Source organism: Podarcis liolepis (assembly GCF_965112155.1).
Source record: "Podarcis liolepis genome assembly, chromosome: 5".
In the NCBI taxonomy this organism is placed as follows: domain Eukaryota; kingdom Metazoa; phylum Chordata; class Lepidosauria; order Squamata; family Lacertidae; genus Podarcis; species Podarcis liolepis.
This window is the reverse complement of record NC_139556.1, coordinates 60,569,790-60,592,720: the sequence shown is the minus strand read 5'-3', so window position 1 is coordinate 60,592,720 and position 22,931 is coordinate 60,569,790. Positions and strand designations below refer to the sequence as shown.

Here is a 22,931-nt window from a genome sequence, read left to right as displayed (position 1 = left end):
ACACTGTCCAACCATCTTGTCCTCTGTCGTCCCTTTCTCCTTGTGCCCTCCATCTTTCCCAACATCAGGGTCTTTTCCAGGGAGTCTTCTCTTCTCATGAGGTGGCCAAAGTATTGGAGCCTCAGCTTCACGATCTGTCCTTCCAGTGAGCACTCAGGGCTGATTTCCTTAAGAATGGATAGGTTTGATCTTCTTGCAGTCCATGGGACTCTCAAGAGTTTCCTCCAGCACCATTAAGAACCCCTACCCACTCATAAAACCACTAAGTCCTGTTTCTAACATTTGCCAGCAAATGAAGGAGGGAGGGAGGGAAGAGAGGAAGGAAGGAAGCATCTCATGGATGCTGTCATTCAAGGATGATGGGAGTTGCAGTCCAACACCTCCCATCTTCCCCGACCATTGGCCATACCAGCTGGAGCTGATAAGTGTTGGAGCCTGACCACACCCAAAGCTTCCCCATTCCTGATGTACCCAGAAGATTCATGCATTGACCATGGGGTTAGATTTGATGGCCCCCAATGTCTCTCCCAATTCATGATTTTGTGAACTCAAGGCAGCTGAGAGTTGGTGGGTGGATGTAATTTTGATGCCTTTGCTGCTTATTTAAGTTTTAGTTGCTGTTGTTTGGATGAATGTGCCAGTGCTGGAATTGTGTCCAGTTCCCAGCAACATGGGAGCCAGCATGGACTTGTGAACTGAGGCAGGAGAGCTGCAGGCAAATGAAGACTAAGGCTGGACACCAGGTTCTAGGACACAATAGGTCAGGGGCTGTGAAGAAGACTGGAGAGAGAAGCTTATTCTGAATTCTATACCGTCTACAATATGTTTGTCCACACTGAACATACACAGCTATTGAGATTGCCATCTGTGCAAAGTGTCATATTTTCTCAGGTCTTATATTTCTAATATGGGGGAGTGTGGGAGTGATGTCCCTGAAACATAAGGCCATCTTCCATGAAAGGCATGTGAACTGTGTTCAGCAAAAAAAAAAAAAAAGTAATTCTGGAGAAAAGTGGAATATGTATGTCCTGTATTAACCAAAAAGGAGCCTGAAAAGTGTGAGCCATTGAAAAACCACAGAAGTGAAGTATTCAGTCTATCTCTTGCTATTGCCTGACCAGACACAACTTGTGTAGACAGTTCCTTGGAAGTGCTGATCAACTAGCATTCTTCATCTCTCACTGGGATGACATATATACTGCCATTTGTTCTAATTTGCAGTTTTATCAGAATGCTTTGATTGGTTTCCAGAAGCACCTGGCTCCTGAGATTATAAAACTATACCTGGAAATAAGAGCAGGAAATGTAACCCACATACGCTTCAACCTGCTTGATCTATTCTTTAGAAGAGTGGGCCATGAGATCCTTATGTGTACTCCTTATAAAAAAGAAATACTTAGGCTTCACATCAGTTTCGAGTTGTGGGATGTGAGGGTGGGAGGGAGTGTGTGGGAAGGTGGTGGGAATGTATGGTGCATGTGAACCATCTATTTATGTACATGGAATTAGCTTAAATACATGGTGTGGCGATGTCAGCAGTGTTGAGCAGGGTGCTAGGGTGAAAGCAATTAAAAATTAAGGTTGCACAGATTTTTTTGAGCTTTAAATTTGGGCATGAAAATTAAGCCTCCCTTATTCAGGAAGAGGGGTGTGTGATTATTCGTGGTCTTTTGCATCATTTTCCTTCATGCCTTCTGTCATGCCTCTGCTAGAGGAGTCCTCCTCAGATGAAAAATTGCTGCTCCCTGGGGGGAACCATATGGAGGAAGAAGTGAGGCAGACCCAGGCCTATCAGGCTAGACTGTTAACATCCCAAGCCTGGGCTGAGCCACCTCCAAGCCCTGCTAAGCTATCTACCAAGGAACGCAGGAGTTGTTTCTCCAACCATGAGGTGCCCAATCCTACATTTAAAGCCTGAATCTCTTGTGTCTGTAGTGCGATGCTAACTGCTACGTTCCAGATTCCTCTGCTACATAATGCTGTTCTGTACTTCAGATCTTACCAGACTTCCCCTTCTCTTCCTGAATTTCCTCTAGGCTGCTTACTTCCTGATTTCCTCTAGGCTGCATTGTCACATGCATGTCCTTCATTTCACCATCCAGGTTTCTAAAGTATGGATGGTGGTCTGCTGTGGGAGTGATGAAATCCACTTGGCCATTTTATGGCTAAGAAAGCACAGTGGTGTGAGGAATATTGTCCCAAGTCAGTGTCACTAGCTCCCACTAATTTGGTGCCAGACTATTATTGTCTTGAGGGTCCCCGAGTAGATGTGGGTCCCCAGATGTTTCTTGCATACCACCCATGTCCTTGCACAGCATCCCCTGAGTTCTGCTTCATCTACCTGAAAAGCATCCACCCCACAGAACCCCTACAAATAATGCAGGGTGTTAGAAGGAATTTTGCTCTTGCATTTAGATCTGAGCAGCTTTCCGTTTCAGCACCCTGGACAGTTCATGTGCTTCATTACCAGGCACATAGAAGGCCTCATTATTTTAAGAAACATTTTTAAAAGAAAAATCTGTGAAAAGGAGGGTAGGAACAGAAGGTCTCTACAGCCAAATACAGAGAATTCACCCCTGTGAGATTAAATGCTTAACTCTTCACAATCCCAACCAAACCATGGCCTTCCTTTGAAGCTTCATTTCCCTACATAGTTTTGTAATTAATATGCTACAGATTTGGGGAATGGAAAGGGTGATTCAATTTAGGGCTCGGCTGCGTTCAGAGACAAGAATAGGCTCGGTCGTAAATCCTTTTAATGTTATCTCTCCTGACTTCCCAGAGTTCTTTTGCTCACCTGCATGGAAAGATGACTTGCTAAATCAAAGATGAATTTATAATAATTGTGAATTAGATTGGAGAATCGGTGCAATGATAAGCCTTAGCAGGCTAATACGTCATTTTGCATGCTTCTGCATTTGCAGTATTAATTTTGCAGCTACAACAAGTGACACCTTGGTCACAGATAAGATGGAACCATATGTAATGGCAAATTAATAGCAAACCCTTTTTTTAAAACAAAAACAAAAAGCCTTCACTGTTTCAAGGAGTGTGTATTTAAAATTACACATACATTAAAGAGAGAAGTACTTTATTGCATATGTAGACATTGATGGATCCAGCAATGTGGACTCTTCCTTGACTTTAGTCCACATGTTTGAATAGTTGCTCCAGGTTCTTGATCTCTGTAGGCAAGTATTGCTCTTAACTTCGCTTGAAGAAGTTTCTCCCTTATTGTCTCTGGTGCTTCCAGACAAGTTGCTGCATCATTTACATTCCAGTCTCATTTCCCATATGACATTCATGAGGTAAAGTAGGGATGGGGAAACCGTGGTCCTCCAGATGTTGCTGGATTACAACTCCCATCATCCCTGACCATTAACCATGCTAGCTGGGGCTGATGGGAGTTGGAGTCCAACAACATTTGGACTGCCACAGGGTCCCTACCTCTGAGGTAGAAGGTGTGTTTTGTATGAATCAGTGTGGATTACTCAATCTTTAACATCCTTTCAGAAGGTTAACCCTGTGAGTCCATTGCAGCACAAACAACAAAAGCACTTGCGGCACTTTAACCTATGTAAACCACTGAACAATAGTCATTTTCCTTTTGTGGCAAAGGGGTTACATTTTCAATGCATATCAATGCGTGAGTCGGAACTTAAATGCACTGCTGATTGTTAATAGAAATGTTAGGTAGTAAATGTTCTAACTAAATGAATCTGTTTTAGAATCTTGTTCTTCATATGTGTTTGAATGTGCATGTTTCATGAAAAACTATTTTGAGTTTGACAGCCAATATGATGGTTGGCAGCGAGATAATTTAAATTCTGATGTTTAAAATTTGTTTGGTGGTTCCACAACAAGATGATCAGCTTTACAAAAAATAATAATAAATGCTTTTAATAGTCTTCTACTTTTTTGGAGATTTCATGCCAGCCGAGTGCATTAAGTAGTGTTGTGTTGTTTTTTTCAAAAGAAAAGAAAGAAAGCTCAAAAGGTTTTATCTGCCTGAAGCACAGAAACAGTTCTGTTTAGTAATTCTGAAGGTTTTGGCCTTGGTTATTGCTAGGAAACCTGAGCAAGGGAGGTTTCCAGATGGAGGAAGGAGAGAAGATTCCTGGCACATGGCAGGGGAAAGATCTGATCTGAAGCCAGGGATTAGCAAGATGTGCTACAAAGGGATGCTGAACTCTTGTTTGTGGTTGTCCAGGTAGACTTTAGCCACCAGAGGGTGTAATGAAGCTGCATTTTAGAGCAGTGCTTTTGTTTTGTTCTGTATCTTCCCAAATATCATTCTGGCCATATTTAGAATTTCGTTAATCCCTTGAATAAATTGCACTAAGCCTTTGTTCTCCTGCCTTTGTAGTTTTGTAGCTTTGTTATGTGCAAAATCTCTGTTCCCCTCTGCTTTGACTATTTGCTATCTTGTTCTTTTTATTTATCTTGTTCTGTATTATCCACCTTGTACTAATCTTCCCAAGCACTAATGCTAAACAAGCAAACAACATGTTAACAATAAATCATTGGAGCATGAGATCCCACTAACCCACATCTCCTTTGCAGTACCTGGCATGGGGACAACAGATCACAGCACTGTTGATTAATCTGGAATTATTCCTGGATCTGTGCTTGCAGTCCAACTCCCTTCTAAGTATGCCTGGAAAGAGTGGGGAATCTTTTGCATTTAATCACCCATACTGTGTGAGAACAACAAGGTATTTAATAGTTGTTAAGGAGTAACACTATCATGTCATATGATCCTGTATGTGTATGCCCACAGGTGGCTCTGGGGTGACCTTAATTTATGGGTCTTGTTCTTTAAGTGGACTTTTCAAAGTAGCTAATTCTCAGATTGCCTCCAGGATGTCAGTATTTTGCATGAGGGATTCAAGTGCCTACTGGAAGTTTAGGTTTGCACTCTGCCCACATAGTGCACAAATATCACTATTTATTTATTTAACTTTTTGCTGTTAGGAAAGTGACAGGGAAATGCACTGAAAAGTGTGAGACGAACAAATGACACAGGAAGATGGACAAGCAAATCAGGACAAATGCTCATTGTCATATAACCACCCCATAAACTGATCAGGACAAATGTTCAACAAAGACTAGACACATTCTAACCTTCCTCTCTGGAGGAGCCCGCGTTTTCATGCAGCGATAACATTTGACCACTAGAGGCCACTCTGGTGTGTGCCTGTGGGATCTTGCTGTCTCCTCCCCTCAAGCAGGGAGCCCAGACTGGATATTGACAGCAAAATTAGTGGCTTCAGAATGGAGCACAAAGAAGGTTGTTGGTGTTCAGGTCTTGGCTCGTGCATGCAGCAATCAATTTTCATCCATTCACACATCAATGTAAACAGCATCACTGGAGTATATGAGAAGGACCGGCTCCTAAGGTCCTGATGGGTTATAGACCAGGGGAGTACATTGCTTCCCTCCCCTCATGGTGAATTCTGTTTTAAATTGAAAGCTAAATGGTAGGGAGGAGGATAATGTTGTTGCTCTTTGGATTCTTTTTTTAAAAACTGAGCTGAATGTTCTCTTGTACACCAAGGTTGCACTGGTGAGCAACTGTGGCACACAACCAGGGAAGGCATATGTGTGTGTGTGTGTGTGTGTGTGTGTGTATAGATTGCACATAGTTGGTTTGTTGCTACTCCTCACTATGTACCATATGCAATATTTGTTTATCCATTAGACATCCAAAGCTATTGAGATTGCTTCTGTGGAAAGTGTCACATTTTCTCATGTCTGAAATATCTAATATGGGTAGGTGGGAGTAATGTCCCTGCAATATAAGGGCATCGTCCATGTAAGACCATGTTAAACAACAAAAAGTAATTCTGGAGAAAATGGGAATAATGCATGTCCTGTATATTAACTTCATTAACCAAAATTGAAAAACCACAGAAATGAAGTGTTTAGTTTGTCTTTTGTTATCTCCTCATGTTTTAAGTTCTCCAGCAGTCTAAGTCCATTGCTTAACAAGACACAACTTGGAAGTGCTGATCAAGTAACACTCTTCATCTCACTGCGATAACATATATATTGCTGTTTGTTCCAATCTGCAGTTTTATCAGAATGCTTTGATTGCTTTCCAGAAGCACCTGGCTCCTGAGATTGCGAACTATACCTGGAAATAGGAGCAGGAAATGTAACCCCCATACACTTAACCTGCTTGCCTTAATATTCTTTAGTAAAGTGGGCCATAAGATCCTTATGAGTTAAATAAGAAAGGAGTACTTAGGCTTCACATCAGCTTGGAGTTTCTTGTGCGTATGTGTACGATGTATGTGAACCATCTCTATTTATCTGCATGGAATTAGCTTAAATACATGGTGTGGTGATGGCAGCAGTCTTGAGCAGAGTGCTAGTGTGAAAGCAATTAAACATTAGTGTTGCGCTGATTCTTTTTTGAGCTTTATTTGTGTTGTGACCTGACTGTCCTTCATCTCATCATCCGGGTTTCAAAGGTGTGGCTGGTGGGCTGTTGTGGGAGTGATGTGATCCTCTTGGCAAAGCAAGGTGGGGTGAAGCACATTGTCCCAAGCCAGCCCCCACTAGAAACCACTAGCTACCACTAATTTGGTGCCAGATGTTTATTGTCTTGAGGGTTTCTAAGCAGGTGAAGTTCCCCAGATGCTTCTTGGATACCACACAAGCACTTGCAGAGCACCCTGTTCTGCTTCATCTATGTGAAGAGCACCCACCTCACAGACCCTCAGCACACAGTGCAAACAAGCCAAGAAGCCCTTGTTTCTATAAGAGTCCATTTAAGTTCAAAGGAAGGGGCAAGGTCAAAGAGAGCCTCTTGTCACACTCCCCACTTCTGTGTCTTATAACTACCTAAAGAATCTGTGGGTGTAACCTTCTGTTGGTGTTGCTGAACTCATGGCTATTATAGTCAGGATGATAATTGCTGTGTTGGCTTACATCTACTTTGACCTGCTCCTTTTGTTGGTGATGACCCTGTTCTGGTACTTCAACCCTAGTCATCCTTGTGCCCATAGCTTCCTGAAGCCCTTTTAACACTGTCCTGAGTTGGAACACGACAAGCCTCCGTTTGCATGGATTTAAGATGCACAGCAAGGTTGAGAACAGATCAGCCTCTCTTTGTGCCAAACTGACCTTGGCTTAGTTTGAAAGGAGTTGGCTGGTAGATGCGTAATTCTGTCTCACTGCTGGAATAGATTGCCTTTTGATAGACACTTTCCACTTCTGTGAGTTTTTATTCTATGTTAAGGAGCTGCTGCTGGACTAAGCAGTGTGCAGGATGACAGCACCCCATACTTTAGAGTGTATGGACTGTAGTGGACTGTGGCTGACTTTGCAATAGCTTTTCATTTAAGGGGATAAATGCTGCCTTCACATTATCTGTCTGAAGGCTACTGGTTCCAGAGCTTCTGTCTCCTATTTCGTGTGTGTGTGTGTGTGTGTGTGTGTGTGTGTGTGTGTGTGTGTATAAGGTAAAGGACCCCTGGACGGTTAAGTCCAGTCAAATGTGACTATGGGGTTGCAACGCTCATCTCACTTTCAGGCCAAGGGAGCTGGTGTTTGTTCACAGAAGACAGCTTTCCAGGTTATGTGGCCAGCATGACTAAACCACTTCTAGAGCAATGGAACACCATGATGGAAACCAGAGCACATGGAAAAACTGCTTACCTTCCCACCACAGCGGTACCTAGTTATCTGGACTGGAGTGCTTTTGAACTGCTAGGTTGGCAGGAGCTGTAGATATACAGTTGGCAATGCACATACATAATTATAAATCCTGATCTAATAGCAAGAGGTAGTTTTTAGTGTTGTAATTCACTACATACAGTATTTGACCTGGGTGCCAGCCCTACTGTCACAAGGATCATACAAAGATTCCCCAACCCCTCCCACATACATGAACATTAAGGAGGAGGTGGGATTTTGTTGTGTCCTGAGGCTGCATTGAGATAACAGTATCTCTGGCTTTTGGCACCTGTTAGCACTCTGCCTGGCGTGCCCTGGTCCAGGGGGGTCACGAAGAGTCGGACACGACTAAACGACTAAACAACAACAACAAAGCACTCGGCTTCCCTGCAAAAAGGCCTACTCTCTGCGTTTAGCTGTGTAGCTGCTCAAGCTCCGGGATCTCCCCCACACATTCCTTTGTGTCTTTCAACAGGGAATCTCTGCTAAATGAGTTTGCACATTTTACCCCTTTTGTAAGGACAGATGCTGTGCATCATCATCAACACTGCTTTGTGAATGGTTACTAATGATTTTACATACATTTAACTCAGCCTTAACGTACAAGTTACAGTCTGCGCTCTCTCATTTCCCCACCTCCCTCTGACTTCACAGCTCATATTCTTTCCTCTCCACAACTGTGTGTATGTACTGCCAATTTAGGGTAACACTTTTGTGCATCTAAAGAAGTGGACGCTAGTCCATGAAAGCTTATGCCTGGCAGGAGGGATTTCTCGGACGGAATGAATGCATCAGAATGAGAGAGCGAGGCTAGCGTAATCCAGCCCTGCAGAGGTGCAGAGCAAAATCTCCTGACCTGATGGTGTTTGGCGGGGTGAGGGAGAGTAGGAGGAACCTCCAGATCCACCAGGGATCTGTACCCAGTTCCTCTTCTCCTTTGGACTCAACGTTTGGAAAGAGATGCAAAGTGACTAGAGGGATGAGGATGACACATACACTGACATCTCTACTCACTATCCCATTGGTATAAGTGCACTCTTCTCTTCTGCTCTGTAATAAGAGTGGCTGGCTGGACTGGGGTGCAGAGTTGTCTCTGATGAGTGATAATAACCAATGGTTTGTGGGGATTAAGGAATTAACTCTTGCAATGGGAGAATCATTGGCCTGGGCAACCCTTGCCCTCTTCCAGCAGGCCACAGTTGGGGCTCTTGTTTCAGGTTTCGTCTATCTGAAGAGCAGGCGCCAATGCCAGGCTGGCAGCCTCCCCTGGGCTCTGCTGGTATGAGTAATATGCAGAGCCTGGGCAGGCCCTCCCCCTCCCCTGAATCCTGGCACCAGGCCCTGGCATTTTTCTTGACTCTGGTTCAGGCACATCCAGTTCTACAAGTGAAAGGCTTAGCCAGTCAGAAACTGCCAATGCTGCTGCTCACTAAGCTGTTAAGATCCGGGCACTTCTAGGTATGTGTGGTGACAAAAATATAGACCAGGTGGGTGAGAAGGGCTAAGGGAGAACACCAACAGCACAACGGAGGTATCTAAAAGCTGGGGCTGAAGGAGTTTGGGGCACAGTCGTGGAGACACCCAGAAGTAGTAGAACTTGTACGTGGGATATTGGATGCTCCCATTCTCCACTCTTCTCCCTCCTTAGGCAGGGATAGGAATGGATTTGAAAGCTAGTCAGGTGTTTTAGATGCCAATCAGGTTGATGGCTGGGGGAAAAACTTGCATACCTTTGGCAACGTCTTTGTTAGTGCCATTTTTGCTGACGGTGGATTTAAAAAACAACAAGTCAGGCAGTAGAAAAAATAAATAGAAGTATCTAGAAGGTGAACAAGTAGGGGACCTGTCAGGTGTTGGCAGGCTATTTTTATTGCCATGCTGCTACTTTTATATCCTTTGACAAACCCTTCCCCTCCCCATGCCAGGCAATCAATAGCTTTCTGAATATTGGTGTGCGTAGTGTATTTCTAGTGTCTGCTTTGAGCCCTGGCTATCAATTTACAGGTAGCGGCTGAAACAACATCAGTAAATATACCTGACTGCTGCCAGCTGCAAAGCAGGCTGCTTTCTCCTCTGGCACTAGAATTCCACCCCCAGGCCAGTTCTCCCCTTGGCGTCTGTGGGGCATTATTGGGGAAGAAATTCTGAAGGCTTGGATGCTGCCTTAGATAGGGATTCCTTCTAAAGTCAGGCATTGGGTGTTCCTTCTCTGCCCAGTGAGCTAGTTTATCATTACCCTCCCCCCTTGGTCTTATGATACTATGCAATCCTCACCCTTTAGTCCAGCATGATACTTCTTAACCACCAACACACACACACACACACACACACACACACACACACACACATCGTCCAAGCAGAGGCAGCTAGGATGCACTTTGCGATGGTGGAATTATCAAGGAGAACCATTGTAAAAAAAAATAGAAAGGAGAACCATGTAGGATGATGGGAAGAACATTAAGAAACTGGTAGTCACCATATGGGCTAGCCTTGCTCAGCTGGGTGTTCTGGGGTGGACTCTCAGGCTGGGTTGAAGTTTTCCAGAGTATGTTGTCCTCTGCACATTTTAAGCTCCGTTGTTTCCTCTGCGGCAAGAGATGGGCAAGGGCAGTGCCTAGAGAGATACAGGTGTCCTCCCGCAGCAGTGCTGGGACTGGACATGTTGAGGCGTCACAGGAAGGTCTCTCCCTGTTTAATGCCCCCTCCTATCTGCACTGAACTTTCCTGGGCACAAGCCAAGATCCTCTTAACTCTCCCATCTCCTTAGCAGCTGCATTAAGCAAATCGATTGTGTTGGTGTCATTGGGATGGGATGGGAGGGCAGGGCTCCTTCTGCACACATTCCTCTCCCCCCCCCTTGCATTTCTCTCTTGGCGCTGCTGCCACGCTCCCTCTCTCCCTCTCACTTTCATCTCTGTGAGCCAGGCAAGCGCAGCTCAGACTCCACTGCCTCAGACTTCGCAAACTCCCTGCCCTGCACTGTGTGACCCTTTTCTCCCCTTAGCAGGCACAGCAATCTCTGTGCCCCTTGGGAGAGGGTCAGAGGTGCCCTCAGTGCTGTTCCTGATGGAGGCTGATCTTCAGCAGCAGGGTTGAAAGCAGCAGCACCGTTTCAAAGGGAATACAAGGACCCACGGGCATGTGGGTGACCCTGGCTGAACTGGGGTGAGTGAGGAGCTGGGAGAGCAGGCACGGGTGGGCTTGAGGGCCTTGATGCCATGAGTCCCCTTCACCATGAACCTGGAAGGCCTGGAGATGATTGCCGTGTTGGTGGTTCTGGTCCTCTTCGTCAAGGTGCTGGAGCAGTTTGGACTCTTTGAGCCGGTCTCCTTGGAAGGTAATGCACAGGGAAAGGGGTGGTCCTGGGGAACTGGCTCTGCTTAATCTGTACTCCTCTGGCTGGTTGTAGGGTGAGCCTTGATTAGCCAAATCTATCACTTTTGACAGGGCAATGGGTAGTTAAGTTTAGTTCAACAGTGGAGAGGGAGCCTCTGCTGCAACCCAGAAGGCTTTATTATCCCTTCGAAAATAAAAAATAATAATACTTGGATGGTCTCTAAGGGGCAATGAGAGTGTGGAAAGGGTCGTACACCTTTTGGAGTGCATGCAGTTGAAGACCATGCTAAATACAGAGGATAAGCAGCAATGCCTATCCTTAAGGTGAGAACTGGAAACTAAAATAAACTTGTACTTTGTGCAAAGTAAGAGAGAAGCTCTACACCAAATGGGTGAGCCTTGGGGGAAGTAGAACTTTGAAGCAGGCAGGTCATCTAAGCCACAAGCCTGTGTTGGACACAGTGTCCCCTGCCAGGGTGATGACTTCTTAAAGAGGCAGGAAACCATGGAACTTTCTGAACCCCATCTAGATCTGTAGCAAGTGGGCACGAGTGTGGCACCAACTTGGTGCCACTAATACATGCGTTCACCTTGCATGCAAAAAACATTTTAGGGGTGCATGCTTGGAGTGTGGACTGGTAAACAAGCATGGTGAACCTGAGCAGGAGATGTGTGACGGATGGCATTGGAAGGTGGAGGGGGCACTGTGTATATGGGTTATTATGTTGATAGAGGTGGTAGCTTGCTTTCTGTTGGCAATAAACACATGTGAAGCAGTAGTATTGTATGACTAGAGACAGGCACTGTGTGCTTATTCTAGTTGGAAGTGTGAAAATATTGCTGAGCCCTGTATAACGATCTCTGTTTCTGTACAGTGCTTTGATGTGATGGACTCTGCAAATGCCCTTCTGCTTCAAGGTGTCAGCCCCTCTCTTCCTATGCTAGACTTCCTTGAGACTGGGCTTCTCTAGGCGACCTGTTTATTAAGCACTCGTGCTAATTTGCTTGCACAGATCTTACCTGGAACTTAGATTATGACCAGGCTTTATTAAGCATTCATTCTGATTTGTTTGCAAGGGGGGGTCATGTGGAAATGAACATTCATTCTGATTAATAGGAAATGATCTTCTTACTAATCACTTGCTCATCCCATCCTTTTAAGTGCACTTCCTAGTCACTTTCTTAGCTGCAAAAAGTCTGGGGCAACAGATCACTTTAATCCACTTCAACAGCACAAACCTATATTTCCAGTATGCCCTTGAGTCCCTCCCTGAAAATAGTGCTTGTCTGGAGGAACCCATTGTCCCTCACTGCAGCACTTAGAAGAGGAAGATGCAGGAGGAAAAATGTTAACATAAGGACCCACAAAGCGGAGGAGGGAAGTCCATGGGAATTTATGGAAGTCTCTTTTCATTTTGATTGCTTGACGATTGATTGTAAATTTCAAAATCTGAAAATTAAATAAATTTATTTTTTAAAAAAAATAGAAGAGGAAGGGCTGTAACTCAGTGAAGCGCATGTGCTTTGCATGCAAAGGTTTCCAGGTTCAATCCCCACCATCTAGTACTGAGCTAGATGGACCAGTGATCTCACATGGTATAAGGCAGCTTCCAATATTCCTATAACATTGCAGAATGAAAATAATATGTGATGACGCCATATAAGGGTAATAGTTTGACCAGGTGATTAGATGGCTCACATGTTCTTTCTCCACTGTGGGCTCATCCGCACTTCTGCTTGTGCCATGCATGGAAGGACAGGTCTGAGTGGTTTTCCCCTTGCCCCGCTCCTCTGCAAGTGAAAAGCCATTCTTTAGTGATAGATTGGAACAAATGGCAAAATGCTGTTTGCTCAAATTGAAAAAGCAGAGTTTCCCCCAGGGGAAAGTGGCAGAATGAGAGGAAGTGTGGCTAAGCCCTGAGTGTTGAACAAGTTGCCTGAGGTTGCTTGCCTGTAGGACTCTGGGCATTAGCCCTGAAAACCAATACAGTTCCAAGACGCAGAGACAGGGAAATAAGAAAAGCAAGCAAGCCACCGTAGATTCTGCTTGGGCAAGAATGCTCTGTGCATAGTTTGACCCTTGTGTCACTTGCCTACTCCTGCCCTGTGACAGGCTGCTCCCAGAGCTGGACTCCATTGCTTAGTATGATATTTTGGAGGAGATTTCGTGGTTCTGGGAGCTCATAAAGGATCTTTCCCACCCTTCCCCATTCATGGGACATTCCATTTTCACACTGGCCATGTAGCCACGAGTGTAAATAAGTTTGTTTCAGTTCCTACTTTCACCTTGGAAAAAACCAGTCCCATTTTCCCCACCCCTTTGGCGGAGAGGGGCAAGTTAGGTGTCACAGAAGTGGATTACATGCTTTGCTGCAGCTATGGTGCTTTGCCTTTCATGGGTTTTCCATTCCTGCCTGCTTTCTCCACTGAGAGTTGGGCTTAACTCTGCCCCCTCCATTGTGCCTGCTGCGTTATCTCTTTGTGCAGACATTCTGGACAGAGATCTGTGGCTGCTCTACTTGTTGCTGCTTGAGACTGGGACTTCCCAGAGATTTATGTGTTGGAGGGCAGCATCCAGTTGCTTTGCAGATGACTTAGTTTGGGCTACAGGGAGTGGAGTCTAATTCTTTGGCTGTTTGGTTTTTAGAATGGATTTTCTGCCTGAGAGGATGCAGACATTCAATATGTGTCTACACAAGGAGAGAGATCATAGTCTGGCAGATAAAACTGTGGCATATCCAAGGTTAACAAGTCACCCCAGTTGTCTGATGGTCGCACTTCTTCAATGCATGGCTGCAGAGCCAGTAAAACACCATCTCTATAGATGGCCCTACGAAGCACCTTTTACTTCGTCATCTATCTGTTTCACAACACTATTGTAGTCTGACCTCTTGTTTCCCGTGCATAGACAGTCACCCCTGGCTATAAACTTAGCAAAGAGACAAAACCAGAAACGCATTGCTATTAACATAACCAATAATCTGTTCACAACCTACATGGTAACATTGATACTTGGCAAATGGGTAAGGGAAAATGGGTCACATAGCAGAGAATGGCAGAGTTCAAGATCACAGAGAAAGGGAGTCTTGTCAATAAACCCACACTAGCCTGGGGGGGGGGGATTTAACGGCCTGCTGGAGTTTGTAGAGATGCGATGCAGAATTCCATCCTTCTTGCAGCAGCCTGTTGTATTTCTCTGCTGGCTGTGGAGCAGGGGGCTTCCCTAACCCTCTGACAGCCCACTTGGTTTCTGTGGTGGGTGCATTCTGTGCCTCTTCTAGCAGCCACGCCAGTTGCCTACATGCATAAAGGAAGTGCATTCAGTGTTAGAGCATCTGCCTTGGATCCAGAAGGTCCCAGGGTCAGTCGACAACTCCTGGTAGGGCTGGGAATGTCCCCTTCCTGAAACCTCAGAGAGCTTCTGCCATTTAGTCAAAACAACCCTGAGTTAGATGGACCAATGGTATGACTCAGTAGAAGGCACCTTCCTGTGATCCTATACAGTGTCTCTCTATAATGCTTCTTTATTTTCCTTGTGCATGAAGTGTAGGGCCTAATCAAATCTGATGCCTCTGATTTGCAATTATGGTATCTAATCAGAATATTATGCCTATATAGGTACATCCACTAAAGAATAGAGTACCACGACAAGTCCTGTTTTGCTTTGTCCAGCAAAATGTTGTCATTGGTTGCTCTGCGGTTCTCCATAATCTGGTCTTGTAGGGCACAATAATGACTTGAGAACTGCATGAAGAGTCATTTGCAGCACCTTTGCAGGAGCACAGGAGCAGGCATGTGGCTAGAGGTCCCTAGTCCTCCACAATTATTTATCTATCTATTTAGTGCATTTGTACCCCCAAAAGGCTCCCAGAGTGGTTTACATACAAATAAGATAGTCCCTGCCCACAAGCTTACATTATAAAAGGCATGGCACACACATGGGGAAATGGACAGGTAGCGAAGAGGGAAAAGCAAACTCAGGTACCAATTCCTAAAGTTAAATAGTTCAGGGACAGGATGTGCCAGATGGAGCTGGTCTTTCAGCAGAGCTGATGGGAGCGAGCCCTGCTTTTCATTTCTTCCACAACCACTTTGTAAATGGTGTAAGAATGTAAGAAGAGTCTGCTTATCTAGTCCAGCTTCTTGTTCTCCCAATAGCCAGCCAGATACATATGGGAAACTTGCAAGCATGACCTGAATTCAAGAGCACTCTCCCCTCCTGCTGTTTCCAGCAACTGGCATTCAGAAACCTAATGCCTCTGATCACAGAGGCAGAGCATAGCCATCATAGCTAGTAGTCACAGATAGTGTTATTATCCATGAATCCATCTAATCCTCTTTTAAAGCTGTCCACATTGGTGCCCATCGCTGCCTCCTGTGGGAGCAAGTTCCATAGTTGAACTGTCAACCTTCTGAAGAAGTACTTTCTTTTTATCTGTTCTGAATCTTTCAACATTCAGCTTCATGGGATGTCAATGAGTGTAAGGAGAAAAACTGCTCTCTATTCACTTTCTCCATGCCACACATAATTTTATAAACCTCTCATTCACCTTTTCTTTAAGCTAAGAAGCCTGAAATGCTGCAACCTTTCCTCATAGTGGAGTTATTTCATCCCCGTGATCAGATTGGTTGCCCTTTTCTGAATCTTTTTTCCAACTCTACAATATACTTTTTGAGGTGAGGTGACCAGGACTGTACACAATATTCCAAATGCAGTCACACCGTAGATTTGTGTAACAGCACTGTGATATTTGCAGTTTTATTTTAGAGCAGTGGGAGAGGGGAACTTCCATAGGCTTAATTAGGCCTGCCAGGCCTCACATCATTGGGCCCTCAGGCCATTCTGGCCATGTCACACCCACCTGCCAAAGTAAAAGATGACTCCTGAAGTTCTGCCAGTCAGCTGATCTAGTAGCCTGCCATCGCTACTAGGTCTGTGGGAAATCCTGTAACTCAAGACAAGTTCCCTAGAGTGCCCTGCTCAAGACTGATACAATGCTGGGAACTTGTGAGAGGAATTCTTATGTGCCATTTCCCTCCTACAAATTTTTGTCACCCTTGAAGCAGAAATGAGAACCTACCTGTTCTCTTTGGCCTATATGGCTCTGCCCTGGTCTCCACCTTCCCACCCAGCAAGTACATTGCTCGAGGGCATGAGTGAGGATCCATCCCTGTTTCCGAGCTGATCCTCCGGTCCCTGCCTCCCCCTCCCTCCGTGTGTTATTTCTGACCACAAAAGTGCTCCCAGGCCAGGCACTGCTGCATCATGCCAGCTGGTGAAACAAAATCCCCTAATGGTTTGCAGATATTAATGGATGCGGCCCTGCAGTCAGCCCCACTGCAGTCCACGCTGATCATCCCTGTGTCTATGCCAAGCACTAGACTGGCTTTTTTCTGGCTGTTGCCCAGCATAAGAAAAGGGCAGGACAAGGTAGGTGGGAGACGATGAATCCCGAGATGGTGCAGGATGGCGAAAGCAGCTTCTTTTTGTCCTCCCTTGGAAAGTCATTCAATTCAGAGGCACCTGATCCCAAACAAGCCTACCTACAAGTGCCGGGGCAGCCTATGGATTATTATTCACAGTGTAATTAATGATTAGCAACTCTCCTATCCTCATGTCTACCTCATTTTGTGAATGTGTGTGTGTGTGTATACAGTGGTACCTCACTTTAAGAACAACCCTGTTTACGAACTATTTGGTATACGAACTCCGCAAAACCGGAAGTAGTGTTCCGGTTACCAAACTTTACCTCAGTCTACGAACAGAAGCCAAACGGTGGAAGGGCACCGGCAGCGGGAGGCTTCATTAGGGAAAGCGCACCTCAGTTTAAGAACAGCTTTGGTTTGAGAACGGACTTCCAGAACGGATTAAGTTCATAAACCGAGGTACTACTGTATACACACACACACACACACACACAAAATGAGGGAAACGTGAAAATACACACATACACAGATTTAACATTTTGTAATTCTGTGCTCACTGCACAACAGGTGTGGACAACTTTTGGCCCTCAAGTTGTTACTGGACTACAACTCCCATCTGCCCCAACAAGCATGGTCAACGGCCAGGGTGGTGGGAGTTGTGGTTCAGCAACACCAGGAAGGCCAAATGTTCCCCACACCTGTAGAACACGTAGCTCTTTTTTCAAAATAGCAAACTCTAGTAAGACCGTTGCTCCTTTTGTCCCCAACAGAGCAGAGCCCATCTTAAGACTGTTTCAGCTCCCCCCTCGCTCCAACCTTGTTTTCTTTTGTTTAGCATTCTGAGAAACTGTTCTGAAGAGATCAAAAACTTGTGAATTATTTTGTGGCATCATGATTGGTTCTAATTAAAGTATTGTCCTACTGTGGGTTTTTGATTTCCTCCCATTTTGTGAATCTTTTGGTGATTGTTATTTTATTCTTTTATTCTGCCTCTCCTGCATGGGTACAGCAGTTCCTCCTGTCAAACTAGTCCCCTTGGAGAGCAGGAGTTAACCCTCCTTTAGTCTCCCATAACCAAGTTGTGATTGTTTAAGCAGAAGTAAAATCTGTCCAGACCTACTGAATTTCAGGGTGGTGCTCAGCTGAGAGGAGTTTGTGTTTATGTATTTCATGATGATGTTCTACCCAGGGAATATTTCCCCTCCCCCAGATATTTAAAAACCTTGTTTTCTGCTATTAGACTCTATATACTATGAAATGCCACAAAATGTAAGATTCAAATACTTTTTAAAAAGAAAAACTGAAAAAGAATCCTAAAACTTTAAAAGTATGGCGAGAGCAAAACTAAAAAAAAGCCCCTCAAATAATGTCTGTTTACTATTAATAAACTCTTACATACATAAGGTGATCATATGCATGGTCCTCTATCTGAAGTATGGAAAGCACAGTCCTCTATCTGAAAGTTCTATTTGAAGAGCCGTCTGGTGCAAGTCCATTTAAAGATAAACAACTCTAAGGAGGGGCCTTGAAATTTATTCTGCCTGGCCTGCCCCCCTGGCAATGTAATGCACACAGAGGAAAAAGCTCTGCTGGCATTGCAGTATTACTGGGTAAAGGCTAAAATACAGTTTGGCATTGTGCGGGCATAAAGATGGAACAGGGTGAATTTGTCAAAGGGAGGTTTGGCTCAGTGCTAGGGCTCAGTCTTGGCTCACGAGAACTGCTGAGCACTCAGCAAGGTGGCTGTGAGTGGAAGCTGATTGCACAGAAACACTGACCTTATCCTAATGAAAGCTGTGTTAATGGATACAAGGCTTTGTGCTTTATAGACCGAAATATGTTGGATCTCTTTGATCTTTAATTGTGGAAGAGTGCAAATAAAAGATCTGTAGGAATTTCCCACATCCCAACCCTAAATTAAAAATGGCTTCTCTTGGATGGGGCCTGATAATACCAGATTGTTAATGCTGGGATTGAGCCCTTGGCTATAATCCGTATGAACAGCCCCACTTTCTGTTTCTCCTGTGAGCTCTGGCTGAAAAGCAGGCTTACTGTACCATTGGTGGAGCAATGAAGAAAGAGCTGCACCACCTTTTTCTCTTCCCATCCAAAACTGCACTGCAGCCAAGTTTTCTGTCTTCTTCTCTTTCATTGTCCAGCTTCGCTACCTATGCCTTTGGGGGGGGGGGCATAGGCAGGAACATTTTCTCTTACTTTTTGCAGGGGCTGAGCATGGGGGTGCTACTGTAACCTAAGAACAACTAGGATTGTCTTAATTAATAGACTCAGCAGGTCTTTGACTGAGCCATGCACAAGTTGAGATTGTTGTGGGGCCCACAATCCAGCCTCTTAAGAATCCATGCTTTCATTACAAGCCCAAGTGCTTGTTTCTTAGGGCTGCAGAGATAAGATCAGAATAATTATTCAGTGGATTAGGCTTATGGTCCAACTAGTCCTGCATGCTGCCTCCAGCAGTGTCCAGCCAGGTGCTCCTGGATGTGATGGAGAAAGTCATCCACTTTTCTTTGTCCCCATCTGTTGGTAACCAATCTTGAATATTGGGGGTAGGAGTTTTCTTTGTTTGATCCTGTGTCTTGTAGTACTGGTTAAGAGTTACATTCTGTCCTGACTGCAATCCTTTTAAAAAGCTGGTGATCATCATTACTGCCACAGCTGCTGGTTTCATGGAGGGGGAGGAACATTTTCTTGCAATAACTCAGAATGTGAGTTTTCCTAATCCAATATTTTTATTTTAAGAGTTTGCATAGGATACATACTGTCCTATGCTAAAGCAGTGGTATATGTCTTGAACTTCATTCTGTTTTTTTTTTTAAGAGTTGGTAAATAGTGAGATTTATTGTTTATTTTTTAAAAAAAGATATTTATTAAGATTTTCAAAATATTACAAAAGAAAAAAAGAAAAAAGAAAAATACAAAGAAAAATACAAAATAAAAATAATTAAAAACAATTCAGTCTTTCAATCACTTATCTTTCATTTGCTTATTTCCCGAACCTCCTCACGCCTCCCTTTTCTGTATTCCGATTCAGTTTGTTAGTTCAGCAAATCCCTCCCCTCTTTGTTCATCCTAGTCTTCAATCTTAAAATATTGTAACATTAGATTTTTACCTATTAATAGTCCATTTTCTCATATTCCCTTATAACACTACAGCTAGAAACCACTTAGTTTCTATCCAACATCATTCTAACATTCATTAATTTTACAATATTTCTGTAAATAGTCTTTAAACTTTTTCCAGTCTTCTTCCACCGACTCTTCTCCCTGGTCTTGGATTCTGCCAGTCATTTCTGCCAGTTCCATATAGTCCATCACCTTCATCTGCCATTCTTCCAGAGTGGGTAGATCTTGTGTCTTCCAATACTTTGCAATGAGTATTCTTGCTGCTGTTGTGGCATACATAAAGAAAGTTCTATCCTTCTTTAACACCAATTGGCCGACAATGCCCAGGAGAAAGGCCTCTGGTTTCTTCAGGAAGGTATATTTAAATACCTTTTTCATTTCATTATAGATCATCTCCCAGAAAGCCTTAATCCTTGGGCACATCCACCAAAGGTGAAAGAATGTACCTTCAGTTTCTTTGCATTTCCAACATTTATTATCGGGCAAATGATAAATTTTTGCAAGCTTGACTGGGGTCATGTACCACCTGTATATCATTTTCATAATATTCTCTCTTAAGGCATTGCATGCCGTAAACTTCATACCTGTGGTCCATAACTTTAGACCAATTCTTAAAAACAAATGGACTTCAAAAAATCTCTCAAGAAAATAAGTTAATGTTGAACTACAAAATAACAGAACAGGAGGTGGAAGGTGCCATTCAGAATATGCAGTTGGGCAAATCTCCAGGGCCAGATGGCTTAACCTCAAAATATTATAGATCTTTGAAGGATTGGATAATTCAACCACTAAAGGAGGTTTGCAATGAAATTTTGGAGGGGAAAAAAGCACCAGAGTCGTGGAAGGAAGCCTATATTACACTAATACCGAAAAATGAGTCTGAAAAGACACAACTTAAGAATTACCGCCCCATATCCCTGCTTAATGTGGATTACAAAATTTTTGCAGATATATTGGCTAAAAGACTGAAAAAAGTTTTAGTTGGGGTGATACATAAAGACCAAGCTGGCTTTCTCCCGGGCAGACACTTGTCTGACAACACGAGAAATATAATTAACATTTTAGAGAAGCTGCAAGTGAATATTAATACTAAAGCTGTTTTAATTTTGTAGATGCGGAGAAAGCCTTTGACAATATTTCGTGCAGTTTCATGAAGAAAAATCTTCAGGGGATGGGGGTTGGTCAAGGGTTTGAAAATGGTATAAGTGCAATTTATTCAGAACAAAAGGCTAAACTAATAGTTAACAATGTGGTGACAGAGGAATTTAAGATAGAGAAAGGGACACGACAAGGCTGTCCAATTTCCCCACTGCTTTTTATTTCGGTCCTGGAGGTTTTGCTAAACATGATCAGAAGGGACCGTTTGATTAAAGGTATACAGGTCGGAGCCAAACAGTACAAATTGAAAGCTTTTGCAGATGATTTAGTATTGACGCTACAGGAGCCAGAATCTAGTACTAAAAGAGTATTAGAATTGATTCAGGAATTTGGTCATGTGGCAGGATTAAAGTTGAACAAGTTAAAAACTAAGGTGCTTGAGAAAAATTTAACACCGATTGAGAAAGAGAGGCTTCAGAAGGAGACAGGTTTAACACTGGTTAAGAAAGTAAAATACCTGGGGGTTAATATGACCGCTAAGAACTTAAACCTATTTAAAGACAATTATGAGAAATGTTGGTCAGAAGTGAAAAAGGACTTAGAGATATGGTCAAACTTGAAGCTTTCCTTGTTAGGTCGAATTGCTGCTATAAAGATGAGTGTATTGCCAAGAATGTTATTTTTGTTTCAATCATTGCAAATTTTGGACAAAATGGACTGTTTCAAGAAGTGGCAGAGAGACATTTCTAGATTTGTCTGGCAGGGCAAGAAGCCCAGAATAAAATTTAAAATATTAACTGATGCAAAGGATAGAGGTAGATTTGCCCTGCCAGACCTTAAACTTTATTATGAATCAGCGGCATTTTGCTGGCTGAAAGAATGGCTGCTTCTTGAGAACACAGACATTTTGGATCTAGAAGGTTTTAATAACGTTTTTGGGTGGCATGCATATTTATGGTATGACAAGGTCAAAGCACATAAAGCATTTAAAAACCATATTGTCAGAAGAGCATTGTTTAATGTCTGGACAAGATATAAAGACTTACTTGAAAATAAAATCCCAAGGTGGCTATCACCGATGGAGGCGAAGGCTCAGAAAAAACTCAATATGGAGGCCAAATGGCCAAAATATTGGGAGATTTTGGAACAGGAGGGTGATAAACTGAAATTGCAGAGTTTTGAGAAATTAAAAAATAAAGTGCGAGACTGGCTTCATTATTATCAGATAATGGAGGCATACAATTTGGACAAGAAAATTGGATTCCAGGTGGAAAAATCAAAATTAGAAACAGAACTGTTCGAACCCAAAACTAAGATTTTGTCAAGGATGTATAACTTGCTGTTGAAATGGAATACACAGGATGAAACAGTGAAATCTGCTATGACTAAATGGGCACAAGATGTTGGACATAACATAATGATGGCTGACTGGGAACAGTTATGGACTTGAACTTCATTCTGATTGCCTCTGTCATGAACTTAGTGTATTTTGGCTTCATGGATACCCTGACACGTATTTTGTGCAACACGCATGCATTGGATGGTACCAGGGATTGCAGCTGATGTTGATGGCATAAGTGTTGAAGGCAAGAAAACTCGGAAGGTGATGGCCTCTCCTTTTATGTCTGAAAAATGTTCTATACTAAAATGTATAGAAAATGGATAATGTGCATCTGGTAGAGAGAGCTGCAAAACTGAAAGATCCCGTTTCATATCTTGTCTCTGCTGTGAAGTCTTAAGGGTGGCCTTAGGCAACCCTCCCTCTCTCAGCTTCATCTACCTCCTTGTATAAAATATGGAGATTATATCACTGACCTACCTTACATGACTGTTGTATTACAATACAGTGTATATGCAGAGTGTTCTGAAGACTTCTAAAGTGCTACCTAATACCAAGGATGATCATTATTATTTCAAAATTTAAAAAAAATTGGGGGGGGGGAGGACTTTTCTACCGCCTTTGAATGTATAGATGTGCTGGTGCACATCTTCTGTATTTCATTCATGCTGTGAAACAGTGTTATGTGTGCAGACTTTATGACTGGTGTTTCACAATGTGCAGTTTGACATCATTTGCTTAGAAAGACATCACTGAGCCTACAAGCGACATGAGTCTACTTCTTAGCATTGGGGGTGGGGAGCAGTGAAAAGAGTGCTTTATTTACATATAAGTTTAGGGATGTATCCAGAAAAGGAGACACATAAAAATGGTGGCAGGCTGCCCCTTATATTTTCAGCTTGCTTTT

At 43.5% G+C, this 22,931-nt stretch overlaps 1 protein-coding gene across 3 annotated transcripts in view; it reads left to right on the top strand.

Moving 5' to 3' along the window:
- KCNIP2 (potassium voltage-gated channel interacting protein 2) overlaps nt 1-22,931 on the top strand; it is a 54,700-nt gene that overhangs the window by 13,256 nt on the left and 18,513 nt on the right. The window contains exon 1 of one of the 3 annotated variants that reach the window (XM_083505266.1): nt 10,594-11,020. The exons of 1 other annotated variant lie outside the window; for it this stretch is intronic. In XM_083505266.1, coding sequence (XP_083361392.1) covers nt 10,918-11,020 — 103 coding nt within the window. In that variant the 5' untranslated portion in view covers nt 10,594-10,917. Of the gene's footprint in view, nt 1-10,593; nt 11,021-22,931 lie in introns of those variants that run through there. One more of the 3 variants, XM_083505268.1, reaches the window with a different exon arrangement.